The sequence below is a fragment of the Amblyomma mixtum genome, chromosome 6 (assembly GCF_055824585.1).
Source record: "Amblyomma mixtum isolate Tamu chromosome 6, ASM5582458v1, whole genome shotgun sequence".
Lineage (NCBI taxonomy): Eukaryota > Metazoa > Arthropoda > Arachnida > Ixodida > Ixodidae > Amblyomma > Amblyomma mixtum.
This window is the reverse complement of record NC_143017.1, coordinates 115,987,923-116,001,417: the sequence shown is the minus strand read 5'-3', so window position 1 is coordinate 116,001,417 and position 13,495 is coordinate 115,987,923. Positions and strand designations below refer to the sequence as shown.

Below are 13,495 nucleotides of genomic sequence, written 5' to 3'. Positions count from 1 at the left end.
TCATGTCACGTGGTGTGACGTCATGTATCACGTGATTTGGAGGCGCACAACCACAGCGACGGCGCGAGGTGGGCCCCCGTTTCTCTACTGTCGTGACGTCATCGTGTCACGTGGTGTGACGTCATGTATCACGTGATTTGGAGGCGCATAACCACGGTGAAGGGCTGAAGTGGTAGCTAAACTAGTATGCTTCGCATAAAAGCAGAATATTTTATTAAAAAGATGTTAGTGCCAAAAAAAATGGCTGAGGCTTTGCTAAGGTTAAGCCTAGTCAGATGCGAAGCATATTGATGGCTAGGCTTGGTAATACATGGCTTTCCTTGGTTGACGTTCATCCCGCTCTTCATCGGTCTCTGTGGCACGCTGAAGCTTTCGCTTCTCGTTCAAATCAGCCCTGCTTCTAGGCGGCATCCCAACACCTGGCCGCCTCGTAAGTGCCCGGAGAGCTGTTGTTGTTGTTGTGACTGAGAGAAGGATGAAAAGGAAATTGGACGGGCCTGCTACTGGCTCGAGCCAAGCCACCACCGCTGCCACGTGCAGATAGAGGAGAGTTAGGAAGGAAGGGAAAACTTTATTTACACTAATTGGGAGAGTTAAAAGATCAGAGGAAGGAGAGAGAGGAAAGGAAAGACGCGCGTCGCAGCAACAACTGCGTCCGCCGGAGCGGACGCTGCTCAAAAAACAGATAAGCGGCCGAAGCCGCGCTCGCCGAAGCGAGAACAGATACACTGAAAAGCTGAGGCAAGCTCAGCTTTATACCGCTGCTGTAGCGTCACGTGGTCAGCTGCAGCGCATCTGATGTGGAGCCTCCACCGCCGCGGCCGACCGCGCGAGCCGGCAGCCCATCTCTCCTTTGCTGTGACGTCATGTTGTCACGTGGTGTCACGTGGTCACGCTAAAGGTCAATGGTAGCTCCACCGCCGCGCTCGACGGGCTGTAGTGTAGCTCTAGTAATATGCTTCGCATAAAAATATTTCCGAGTTTAAAATACTCCAGTTTCCTGCAGCTCATCCTATATTTCACTCGTTACGAGACCATCAGTAGGTAAATTGGTTTTTGAGGAAAGTAAATGGCGCGGTATCTGTGTCAAAGAAGAAAGTGAAAGAAGAAAGAGGTGCCGTAGTAGAGGGTTCCGGAATAATTTCGACCACCTGTCGATCTTTATCCTGCACTGACATCACACAGCGCACGGGCGCCTTTTGCGTTACGCCTCTATCGGAACGCGGCCGCCGCGGTCGGTTTCGACCATGTTTCCACTGCCGGCGTAGATTCGACCATCAGTGTGCCTCGCTAAGAAAATGCAAATAGTTGTAATTCTCTAATGTAACATTAGGGGGTAGAGAGTATGTTTTGTAGAAAAAAAAATGGCTTGGGCTTTGCTAAGGTTAAGCCTGGATATCTCGAAGCGAAAATCTGCGGTAATCCGCGATAAACAGGCGCTTGCGGCGAACGTCAAACGATGACGCATAGCGCGCGGCAGCGTGCGCCTGTTCTATAGGCAAGCGCGCCTTATATACCCCTCCTTTCAAATGTGTACTGCGCACGGCTGCGGCGAAAGGTCAAACGGTGACGAGGAGGAGAAGCGGCGGCATACATGCGCAGTAGCCTGCGCCGTGCATGACCTCACTCGTGCTCCGACATACGCCGGCTCACGCGATGCGCGGTGTTGACTAGCGTAGTGAAGCTTTTCTGCTTCAAAACTGGCTCAGCAAACAACCGCATATTGTTGCCCTGAGTGACAATCCACAAGAAATCAATTCAGGGAGGACCTTGACTGTCTAAAGTGAGTAGAGGCGAAAGCGTTTCCCGCAGCACTTTGACTGCCTCTGTGGCAGTGGTGACGTCACTACTGGATGCCGTCACACATCATTAATGTCTAATTGATAAGGATTGACAAATTACTAATTAATGGCTAATTATCGATTCGTTACTAAAACTAATTAACTGTTAATTAATGACGCTTAGTCGCTTTGGCACGTTAAATCCCATAAACCAAACCAAACCCGCTTAAGCTTCGCCTTTTGGCGTGGAACGCGACAGCATGTTGTAGCGCTGCCAGGGAGTCCACGGAACGCCTTGCCCTTTGAACTGAACGCTTTTTAAGGAAAGGAAAGGGCGCAGTAACTCTCAGTCATCTCGGTGGACACCTTTATTGCACCGTACAGGAAGGCAGGAAGTGGGTGTGAAAGAAGAAAAAGAGAGGGTCCGTATTGAAGAAAAGGAAAATTGTATTTGAGCAAAGGAAATTACGCAGTAACTATCTCACATATCTCGGTCGACACACGCCAAAAGCGTGACACCTCTGCTGACAACCTTCTGCCTACCACGATGAGTCACTAAAGGCTTTCTCCTTAATGCACAGGGCCCGAGCAGAACCACCACGTCGGTTCAGCATTCAGCACCCTTATCTCCACCTTACCCATGCGCGCGCGCGCGCGCGCGTGCGTGCGTGCGTGCGTGCGTGCGTGCGTGCGTGCGTGCGTGCGTGCGTGCGTGCGTGCGTGCGTGCGTGCGTGTGTGTGTGTGTGTGTGTGTGTGTGTGTGTGTGTGTGTGTGTGTGTGTGTGTGTGTGTGTGTGTGTGTGTGTGTGTGTGTGCGCGCGCGCGCTTGTGCGCGCGTGTGCGTGTGTGTGTGTGCGTGCGCGTGTGTGCGTGTGCGTGCGTGTATTTGTGTGTATTTGTGTGTATGTGCGTGTGTGTGTGTGTGTGTTCGAAGACTAATTATCTGGTAGACCTAAGATCTTAGGGAAGAACACCTTTAGCTAGCCCGAGACTGGAATGTCTGGAAATATCAATTCTCGAAGCATTCTATGTCGCAAGCGTCCATGCTGATTTCGGAAATATTTTCTTAGAGTACACCTGTACGTGAACATCACATTTGAAAAGCACGCCTATCCCTCTCAGAAGTCTAATGCAAACCTGCTTTCCACGTACGTACCGGTTATGTTGTGGAAGGAAGCCAGGTCGGGACACTAACGGATTCAGATATGTCCATGAAAGAAACTATTGTTTCATTTTCAGCTTCAAGAGGAACTCGCCGCCTCAAGGACCATTCCGGGGGGGATTGACGCGACCCATGACATGCCGATGTACAGACTTTTGCTGCTGGCGGGCGCAGTAATCGTCCTCGTGGTGACGTTGGTTACTTGCATCGTGGTCTACCTGCTGTTCTTCACAACTCCTGAGAAACCTATCGTGCACTGCACCACGGAGAGCTGTCTCGCCCACGCTAGAAGTCTGAAAGCAACGCTCAACACCAGCGTGAACCCCTGCCACGACTTCTACGCCTTCGTGTGCGACGGCTGGCAGCACGCCTTTCCTCATCTGTCTGTTCAGGAGAAAGTCAACGAGGATGCGATAAAAAGCAACATCAAGGAGGTAATGAACGACCTGTGGGGTGTGGAGAGGCCGAGTCGACTCTTTTATAAATGCGTCTCACCAGAAACGGCCGAAATTGCTGAAAACCTCGCGCTGTTAAAGACGTTCATGCAGAGCCTACACCTCCAGTGGCCGCACAAGGAGCCAGGTGTAGGAGATGACTATCCTCTGTCCGTGATGCTCAATATGGCCGCAAGATGGGACGTCAACTTCCTGTTCGGTTTGGATATAGGCTACAGCAATGCCACCGGTAATGTCCTCATCATTCGGAGGGGTCATAGCGGAGCTGTATGGAGGGATCGCATCGAAAGGCCCCTTAGCCAGCTCGAGTACGCGAGAATCGTCAACGAGCACCTAAGTGTCCTAAACGTTATCTCGGTTAAGAGTAAACCTGCAGAGCTGCAGGAGATTGAAAAGCAGTTCCTGGTAGCCAGCAAACCGACAGCGCACAACCAGCAATCGTGGTTCGTCATGAGTACGCTAGATAGCAGGACACCATCTATCAGAAAGGGACTCTGGCTCAATTACCTCACTGAAAATTTCGCGAGTCTCGGCTTAAAATTGACACCCAATGATTGGGTAGTGCTTGAAGACTCCAAAACCTTAGAAAACATCGACAAGCTATTTGAGGCGCACAACAACGATAAACTCCTGATTGGCATCGCATGGATGTTTCTCCAGTCTCACTTGTGGGTGGTCACTGGGAAACCGGAGCTCATGTTCCGCGACAACATCGAAGATAAGAAACGGCTCGCTTGCCTCGAGTACGTGAACTCACGCTTCGGGCTTCTCAGCTCTGTCCAACATGTAACAACACGCTTCTCGACGCCGGAAATTCGCCAAGGCTTCACAGACTTCTTACTCAGCCTGAAAAAAGCGTTTATATCACTGATCAAGAATTCCGCTTGGATCGATAGACAAAGTCGGGAGACGGCGCAGCGCAAGATAAGCACCATGGCAATCAACATCCTGCCAGGAGAACAGTTCTTCGCACCGCTGCAGCGCGCCGCTCTTTACAATAGTTTTCCGTCTATCCACGAGCATGGTTTTTTCTATAACTGGATCATTAGTTCGGAGCTGTACCAACAAGGGCGATCTGCCAGACAATTCAAGGATGTTTACAGCAAGAGAAGAACTTTTCGAGATACGGCGTATTCTTACACGTACCTGCTCAATGAAATCGACACGTCCCTGGCGGCGCTCGACCCGCCACTCTTGTACACTGATGCGCCATTCGCTGTGAACTACGCGTCGGGAGGATCCCTGCTCGCGAAGGAGATCTCCAAGAGCATCGACCCACGAGGTGTACTAGTAGACGACCGCGGCGAAAACGTCATCTGGTGGGGCAAATCGCACTCCGCCGAGTACGGCCGGCGCATCGGCTGCGACCTGGGCGAGATGGGCCAACCTCCCATGGATCTGTTTCCAGCCATACCGGCGCTCGAGGCGTCCTTCACCGCATACAAGATGGCGGTCACCGAACTGGGAGCGCAAGAAGGACGCGTTCTAACGCTGAAGTTGCAGGAACTGGAGAGCTACTCCGAGGAACAGGTGTTTTTCATCACCTACTGTTTTGCGCTGTGCTCCAGGAAAGGCGCTGCGACCAAACACGAGTGCAACGTTCCACTTAGGCACAGCAACCACTTTTCCGAAGTGTTTGGATGTACTGCCGGGTCACCCATGAGTGCAACTAAAAAGTGTGGCTTTTTCTGCTAATGGGCAAGAAAGTCTCGACGTTGACTGTTCATGTGGTTCCTCAGTTGTGCTGCACTTTGCGGGAGCTTTGCTTCAGCGTCAGGACGTGGTTTCTCACTCAGATTGTTTGCTTTTTTTTTTGCATGTCTTGTAGCAAATATGAGTTCCCATTTCTCCTGTTAGGTTCTATTGTACCCAGAACCCATTTATAACGTGCTTTTAACTCTTGTGTTTACGCGTTTTAAAGTCTTCGTGGTCGTTAAGATTTCTAACAAATGCCAGAAGATTTCAACTAAATGTATTCGGTAGCGCTTGTTCTTCGCCCATGGACAGATAAATCTACTGCTAATGTTAAGCGAATGCGGCAGGATATTTGTAGGTTTTGGGTTAACAACTATGCCTGCATTTCAGGCGCCGAGAGTGAACAGATGACAACGCATCGTGGTGCTACAGATTGTTATTTTCTTTTTATTTAAGTGAACTTGCAAGAAACAGTTCGAAATGATATGTTCTCACGCCATATATGTACATAAAGCTGCTGATGAAATGGGATTTACGGGAGTGCACTGCAGAATAAACTTGTGCTTCTAAATGCACAGTCGAGCAGCGTTTGCTACAATTTTGTGACACGTGCATTTTGGGGCACCGGAATGTACATGCTTTGAATTCAATTACATCTTGGAACCGTCACATCAGGAGCGTGTTTTTTTTTTTCTGTCCGGCTCCAATTCAACATTTCCACCACAGCTCTCACAAACAATACTATACAAGTCATTCCCAGTATTAATATAGCTGCCATTGCTTCTTTCCCAGCTTGTTATCAAACGCATCAAGCCCGTAGCCTGCCGTAATGCGGGATCCAGCTTTGTGACGCGTGAGCAAATTAGTCGTGCGCACGAATTTCTTCCGGAGGCAACCTGCCAAGATACTGTTATGTTAGCCAAAGAGCTGCTCTCTTCTCCAACTTGATGGCAAGGCGATTTGCTGATAGCAGCCTTCCAGTGATTTAAATTATTCCAACGCAGAAGGTGTTCTCAGTTTCATGTGCACGTTTTGAAAGCGTACTGAATACATGCACTCCGTTCGAGACTAGCTGGCGACAGCGGGTGAGGATAGAGAAGAAAAGCTGCCCGCGCGTAGGAGTTCTTTGCAAACCTTTCGAACTCGCCACTTCGGTAGGCATGATTGGACCGCGTACAATAACTGAAGTGTGTTGGCGTATTGCGCACCGTTATTGCTTGCAAACTGCTTTGAGAATGTGGCCCTTGATTTAGGCATGGTTGCCGCTTACTACATTTGAGAGGCATCAGATACTGAGGCACATTGTATAATGGCTAGTAATTGCGTAACTTCGGCGCTAAATAATAACAGACAATTTTGTCGCAAGCGTGCCATTTTTACTCATTACCATGGACAATACGAATTTGTTCTCGAAGACTGCTGTAGCAAAACGTCATGCACTCTAAAGTTAATCTTCATGCTCGAGAAGTAAGCGTCATTTCTGTAGTTTTTAAATCGTAAGCCAGAGTCATGCATATAATTTGTGGAGGCTGGAAGTTTGTTCCCTCAACCATTACAAAGAAAACGTAATAGTGATTGTTTTTTTCAGCCACATAGCTTAAATTGTGTACTACATAACACTAAAAATAGCTGCAAAGCAGCTCCCGGCAAACACCACCATCGCGCAACGTCTCATTTGGCATGCCGCACCCCTCGCTACAAAGCATGACACTTCGTGATGGAAGTTGTAAAACCGTGGCAGACCGAATACACACGTTTTGCTTCGGAGAGCCGCTATATAAGCTGAGAGAGGATTACAAAATATGGCCAAGCATCCGTTGCGCAATTAAAATGCTTCGTCAGAACTACAAATATCGAAGCACCCCAATCCCACTGCCTCAATAGTAATATGTAATATGTTATACTGATTTTTTTTTTTGGCTATATATCATCGACGCTCATACCTGATGGAAAAGCCACACTCCTGTGGAAACTCCAGCAGTATCTGGTAAAAACTCCAAATATCTACCTGCTTGCTACATTGCTTTGGCTCAATATATTTTGATATATTTTCAATACTTATCTGAAAACCTCGCAAAAGTACCCTTTGCGAGCAAATTCATTGCGATATCGACATGCTTTCGCAAGTACTCCATTAAGACTGCTCCTGAACTAGGGGGCGCTCGAAAAAGATGGCATGGTCAAAAATAAATTTGCTTCAGAGTCTCTTCACAAGACTCTTGTAAATAAAAATAGGCAGTGAGTTTTCGGACAGGATGAAAACACATTCGATCACCCTGTAGCCCTTGCAGCGCTGCACCGATACCCCTAACACAAACCACGTTACCTTCAAATCCCTCTCGGAATGCACGAGGCTGGTGGGGCTGCGCCCGGCACTAAAACAAGGCCGCCAACATACACGTAGCAGCAAGAGATGTGCAGCGTTACGGCTTTTATTTAATCACTTTAGCTTAAGGTGTGCTGCCTAGAGGGATCCCAGGCATGCGCATTAGGGGCAGAACTGATGTGACCGCAGTGCATTAAGAAAGAAAATAAGGTAATGTCGTAAGCTACTTTAATGAAGAGTAGTATGGAATATATAAGCGCTATATTTACTGGATATTGAAGTAGTCAGTAAATGGCATACCAGATGTTAACCGGAAAGTCATTATTAAGATATCAAGCTGGAGACGCGGGCTGAATTCAACCACTCCTTCATGTTATAGAGATTTTGTGCAACTTGGCAATCCAACAATTACATCGCTATCAGTCCCCTTGCTTTTTATTTTGTCCTGCCACACGCTGGCCCAAGTCCGGTTTTCTTCTTGTAGATTACTTTTAAAAGTGAGGCAACTATGGAGTATTGAAAGATACGATTAGAAGCATATTGACGAGATTGGTCTAATGGTCTTAAATGTGCTTCCCTTACCTAACCGTCAGTTTCTTGAGGAGAAAATATTTCGAAAACAGCTTTGCGCAAATAGAGCTTTAGAAAGCTCACCGGTAAGCTGTATATTTATAAACAAAACAGTCAAATTTTATCATATTATGGTTCTAATACTCGCAAATTTTTTTGTTCTTGTTGGGCTCTTCGGTTGAGGAGAAAGCAAACGTAAACGCTCCCTATCGATCACCACCCAGTGCGCAGAGAGGCAATAGTTTATTTGTAAGAGCATTCATTTTCATTTTCAAAGCCCCACTGTCGAACGTGGGGCTTTGAGTTACTTCACAAAATGAGCGTCTAAATCACACGATGACCCCAAAATAGCTTAACCCCCAGCATGTAAGGACACAATGTACTGAATTTCACTCAGAGAGAGACACGCGCAGGAACACTACTGCTTTTGAAGGGCTACGTATCCAACACTAAAAGTTCCACCACTTCGTTGTGACGTCACAGTAACCTGCTTGATTTTTCATGCTTGGTACGGAGCATCATTCTTGTCCTCTAGTCGGTATCCGTCCGTGAGTAGATGAACTGGGATATTCCCAGGTATTCATTACTTTAAAGTCACTTTTTTCTTCGCGGAATAAAATATTCAAAAACAATTATAACAATTATTCTAATTATGATTCAATTTTCAGCGTTAGCTTCATCACGGCTTCACGAGCGTCTACGACGGAGTCTTGACGCCGTTGTGTCACACGCTCACTATCACAATCCGGACGGTCTTGGGCTTTTTTTTTTTTTGGCCAGTTTACGTTTTGCTGCATCGGCTTCCCTAGAGTGGACCTCGGGTCTTGACGCCGCAGTCACTTGCGTTCATGATCACGTTCACGGTAACAAATTCATGATTCTTCTGAACGCGCCTACTTCCATCGACCAAACTCTGCGGATGTTCGTGCCGCACTGTGAGAAGCGCAGGCGGTACCATGTCGCATTACGCAACCTAGTTAGGAAAGGGCGACAGTACGATCGTTTAAAAGGGCCTAGAAGAACACTGCAATTTGACTGTAAAATATTTTATTCATAGGAGAGAACTCGGTGCTAAGAGATCGCGTTAATTGGTCAAGAGTAGATAGCCCTCGATTTCGACGACTTTGTCAGCCCACTCCACTGCCAAAACACTGTTTCTGGAGGTAAGAGCTGGCCAGCACGGTCTCCTGCCACTCGAGAAAAGGATCGGTAACTAGACCACCCGGAGGTGGCTCTATTTTGCAATCCCACGGAATGCGATCGTACCTCGCTTGTTGGCCGCAGTGTTTACAATTGGGGTTGTATTGATCAGGATAAATGCGTGCGAAGAGTGATGGGGTGCGTATGAATCTCGTGTATAGACGACGGCACGTTCTCTCTTCTTCTTTCGTCAGGCTTTCTTGCGGAAGGGGGAAAGTTCTCCTGCCTAGATTAAAATGATTCGTTCGATGATGCTATGTAATCATGGAGTCTTTCGTGAAATTCAGGGAGCCAGACTAATCCACTGCCCAGTCGGCAAAATCTCGGGCTTTATTGTGGGCTGCCTCGTTCCCCTCATTCCTCGAAAGGGCTGGGACGGATATCAGTTCGGAGTAGGTTGGTGACAGTTTGGTGGCGTTAAAAGTTTTAAGGTAGATATTTCTGATTCGCCCTTTTGCGAAATTATTGATAGCCATTTTAAAGCCCCTAAGAATGGTGCTCTCTTGTGTGTGCGCTAGGGCGAGGACTATAGCTGCCTGTTCTGCCTTTGCTGAGTATTTCATTTTGACGTTTGCCGAGACAGGGTGCTCAATGTTCTCGTTCACAGCCACAATTGCAAAGGCATTTGTATGTTTGTATTCTGCCGCATCTGCATTAACTGTCCCGGTGCACTGTCCGTATTTATTACGTAAAGCTTTCTCCGGGGTTGATTTTTGACAAGTTTGCAAAATGGCTGCCGTGGAAAGCTACAGAATAGCTCTATAGAAAGCTATAGAGCACCCTGTCTTGCCGAGACAGGGTGCTCAATGTTCTCGTTCACAGCCACAATTGCAAAGGCATTTGTATGTTTGTATTCTGCCGCATCTGCATTAACTGTCCCGGTGCACTGTCCGTATTTATTACGTAAAGCTTTCTCCGGGGTTGATTTTTGACAAGTTTGCAAAATGGCTGCCGTGGAAAGCTATAGAATGTGGTCCAGAGCTTCAATAAGGTCTAAACCCAATATTGCTTTAGTTCCTGCTCCCTCACCAGCTTCAATTATGACCTTGCTAAGCTGCAAGAATATGTCTTGCCTAGATATATGAGCCCTGAATTTTAAAATTGCTTCAGCGACGAGGTTCATGTCCTCCCCATAGTTTTGGAGCCTGCTGTGGATGACATGCTTAGTTAATTTGCCTAGGCGTGATGTTAATGAAATGGGGCGTAGATTCTCAATGCTGAATTTCTTGCCCGCTTTAGGAATAACGTTGATTTTCGTATAAGGTTCGTAACCGCTGCGATCGAGGTTGCGTCTAAGTTCCTGAGAGCCTTATTCTTCCTGCCGCAGAAGTTGTCCGCAGTTTTCCGATTGCGTACCAGACCTCTGCGTCGCTGATGTCTGCGTTTAATTTTAGATTCGGGTCGGGTCCCCCGGTAGTCTGGTTATATGGAAGCCTCATCTGTATTTAAATAGCGTTGTGCTAGCTGTTGTATTAGATCTTCTGTTGTACCCTCATATTTAAGTATGAATCTGTACAGCTGACTGACGCTGTAAATTACGTTATAAAATTCCAACACGTAGCCCGCTTCCGTGAGGAGGGCTCAGCCCTCCTCTCATATAAGGCTGTAAAAGATAGCACACAGATATCTACCACAATAGATCACGGTCTTCATGATTTTAATCTCAAGTAAGTGTGTCACTAAAGTTAGGAATATATACTTCATCTGTTCTAGTGACAGAAATAACCGTTATCGTTGAGAAAAACGAGCACGTGCCAATGAAGAAGAGGATTCGAATCAAGCTGGGTGCCGTATACCTTGGTTCTGTTTACGATTGGGGTTGTGGTCTTCCGCGGTCGACCGGCGTTCAACTGTTCTGTCGCAGACTCACGGTGGCGGACCAGTTAAAGCGCAGTGCTTCGCTGACATCGTCAGCTGGACCTGGCAAGTCATCCGATGGGCAGTCCGGGAAGACGCGACAAGCAGGCCCTCGAACGCAGCCTGTACGGCTTCCCAAGGTGAGCTACTGAGGAATCGCGTAAAATGCAACTTGCAACTTAATGAAGCTTATTCATTGTACAATGAGCCTTTGAGCTGGTCGTCTTCGAGCTTTAGTGGTAGGCACAGTAAGCCGTTGCTACAAATTTTCTTGCATAAAACTGACGTACGTTGAAATTATCAGCAACAAACGGATGAGTTTTTGCTTTACGACATGTCATTCATTTAATTTTTATTTTCATAAATATTACTTTTCAGGGGCACTACACTAGGGTTGGGTAAAGATTTTTGGCTGGTATACTTAGCAGTCATGTGCTATGACCAGATAACTGCTGGCCCTGCACGCAAAGTTTGTGAGAGAGGGTGTTGTTACAGTGTCGTCGACAAAAGTCCGCGGTGGTACGAGAGAAGATGCAAAGGTAACGGTGCCTCTACAGGGAGGGAAGATCAGTAGCTGATGGCGAGTGCGGTGAAATATGCCTCTCAGTGAGACCATGTAGGATTGTGTTCGTAGATAGCTGTAAGAAAGCTGGTAAAATACCAGTGGTTGTGCTGCGGCACACCTCAAGTGGCAAATGCGAGGTCATTTTCTGAATGCATTACTACGGGCCCCGTCGATTTTCCAATAAATCCGATTGCCTACAGCATAACATGAACAATGGGTGGAACGACACATCAGTTTTCTGGGCAACGTTTCGACAAAAGTTCCCATACGAAGACAAGTTCTCTTGTCGAAACATTAAATACAGCGCCTAAGCTTCCCAGGTGCCCCTTGTCTGTTTTGTGGTGTCAAGAATTCCGTCATGCCGGCCCCCCCCCCTGCCGATTCTCATTACCTGGTGTTTGAAGGCGCGTAATTTCAGTGAAGTTTACGAAATAAATTTTCGGACTCCCACGTTGTTTATATTTGCTTCAAGCAATGCTCTTGCGGACCATTCTTGACTTGAAACAGCACCTTTGTACGACCTGTATGAGCCACATTCTAAATGAATTGTGCAGCTCATCGCTTTTTTTCTTCTTTTGTATAAATGCTATTGATGATTTTCACGTCTCTGCTATTCTTGTTTTCCTGCACGCCAAATGCGTCGGAACTACAAATGGTATTGCACAGTGGAGAATACAGGACATTCTCGCAGTTGTAGGCTACCTTCGTACACCGACTAATCATGTCTTACATTTCCACGCCCACTATTCATGTCTTTGAGATTTAGCAGGGAAACTTGAACGATCTTGATTGGACGTACATGATTAAAACGGACAATGAACTTGAGTGAAAGGGCCGCACAACCTCGAGCGGGGACTAGCGGGGTCGTACGTCATACTTTTCGTTACAGAGTTGATGTGTTTCGCCATACCCCCATGATAAGTGTCATGCTTCGGCCAGTAGCAGCGCTCAGCGGCATAAAGCGAATGCGAATAAGTATCAGCAGCTGCCGTAATGTTCCAAACGCTGAAAATTACCCCGAATTCGGCTGTTATTGCATGATGGCCAGCTGAGGACATCTTTGTGAACCACACCACCATCTTGCTGTAAACTGCCGCTTTCTTCTCAAATATTTCACGTCACGGCTGTTCGGCAACACTCCAAAATACTTGACATGGCATCGTAGGTCCCTCAATGTCTTTTTTTTTTCTTATAGTCAAATCCACTACTGAAGAACACTTGAGGTAACTCACAGACGCGATACCGTAAATTGGGTTAGGAATTCGTCAACGTTACTAAAAAATACCGTTGAGAGATCACGTATCCTGTCTGTCAAGACACCTGTTCTACGTCTGTTTAGGGTAATTTGCGGCCCTAAGGGCTATAGCGTATGCGAAGGCTTCTTTTATCAAAGGAAGAACGAGGTCGGCTATCACAGGAGTCTGATTAATGTATTTTTCTTCTGTCAATCCTATGTAGCCAAGGCATCATCGAAACATTTTAAATGTCTTTTCTGTTGTTGTTGATTAGGCACAAAACTATGAGTAAATCGAAACAGTGAACAGTGAACTAGGCCTAGGAACTCAAGGTATTTGTTGTTGCTAGATCTCAGGTTTCATCAGAGAACAAGAGGAGCGCCAAAATGGCTGAGAGACAATGTTTTTAAAAGAACAATGTACCTGGCACAGATTTCACCAAAGAAACAGGCACCGAAGTAAATGTAAAAAGTTTTCTTACCATAGTTGTAAACGGCGGATCGCAGCGTCTAAAATCACGAACAAATTTTGAAGCTTAGAATAAGATCCCATCTGAAGTCCGCTAGTTTCGCTGTGGGTGCGTTTGGATGCCTCAGTTTTACTGCTGAAAGCCAGTTATGGAAGGTTAAATCACATAAGTTAATAGACC

At 46.9% G+C, this 13,495-nt stretch overlaps 1 protein-coding gene across 1 annotated transcript; it reads left to right on the top strand.

Moving 5' to 3' along the window:
* Positions 1-1,673: 1,673 nt before the first annotated feature.
* LOC149340149 (neprilysin-1-like) lies at positions 1,674-5,093 on the top strand. The gene is made up of 2 exons (XM_089551063.1): positions 1,674-1,783; positions 3,021-5,093. The coding sequence occupies exon 2, from the start codon at positions 3,081-3,083 to the stop codon at positions 5,091-5,093; it is 2,013 nt and encodes a 670-aa protein (XP_089407189.1). The 5' UTR covers positions 1,674-1,783; positions 3,021-3,080.
* The last annotated feature ends 8,402 nt before the right edge of the window (positions 5,094-13,495 follow it).

Excerpts from the sequence above, each read along its gene's own strand:
- LOC149340149 (XM_089551063.1), top strand. The coding sequence starts at position 3,081 with ATGCCGATGTACAGACTTTTGCTGCTGGCGGGCGCAGTAATCGTCCTC.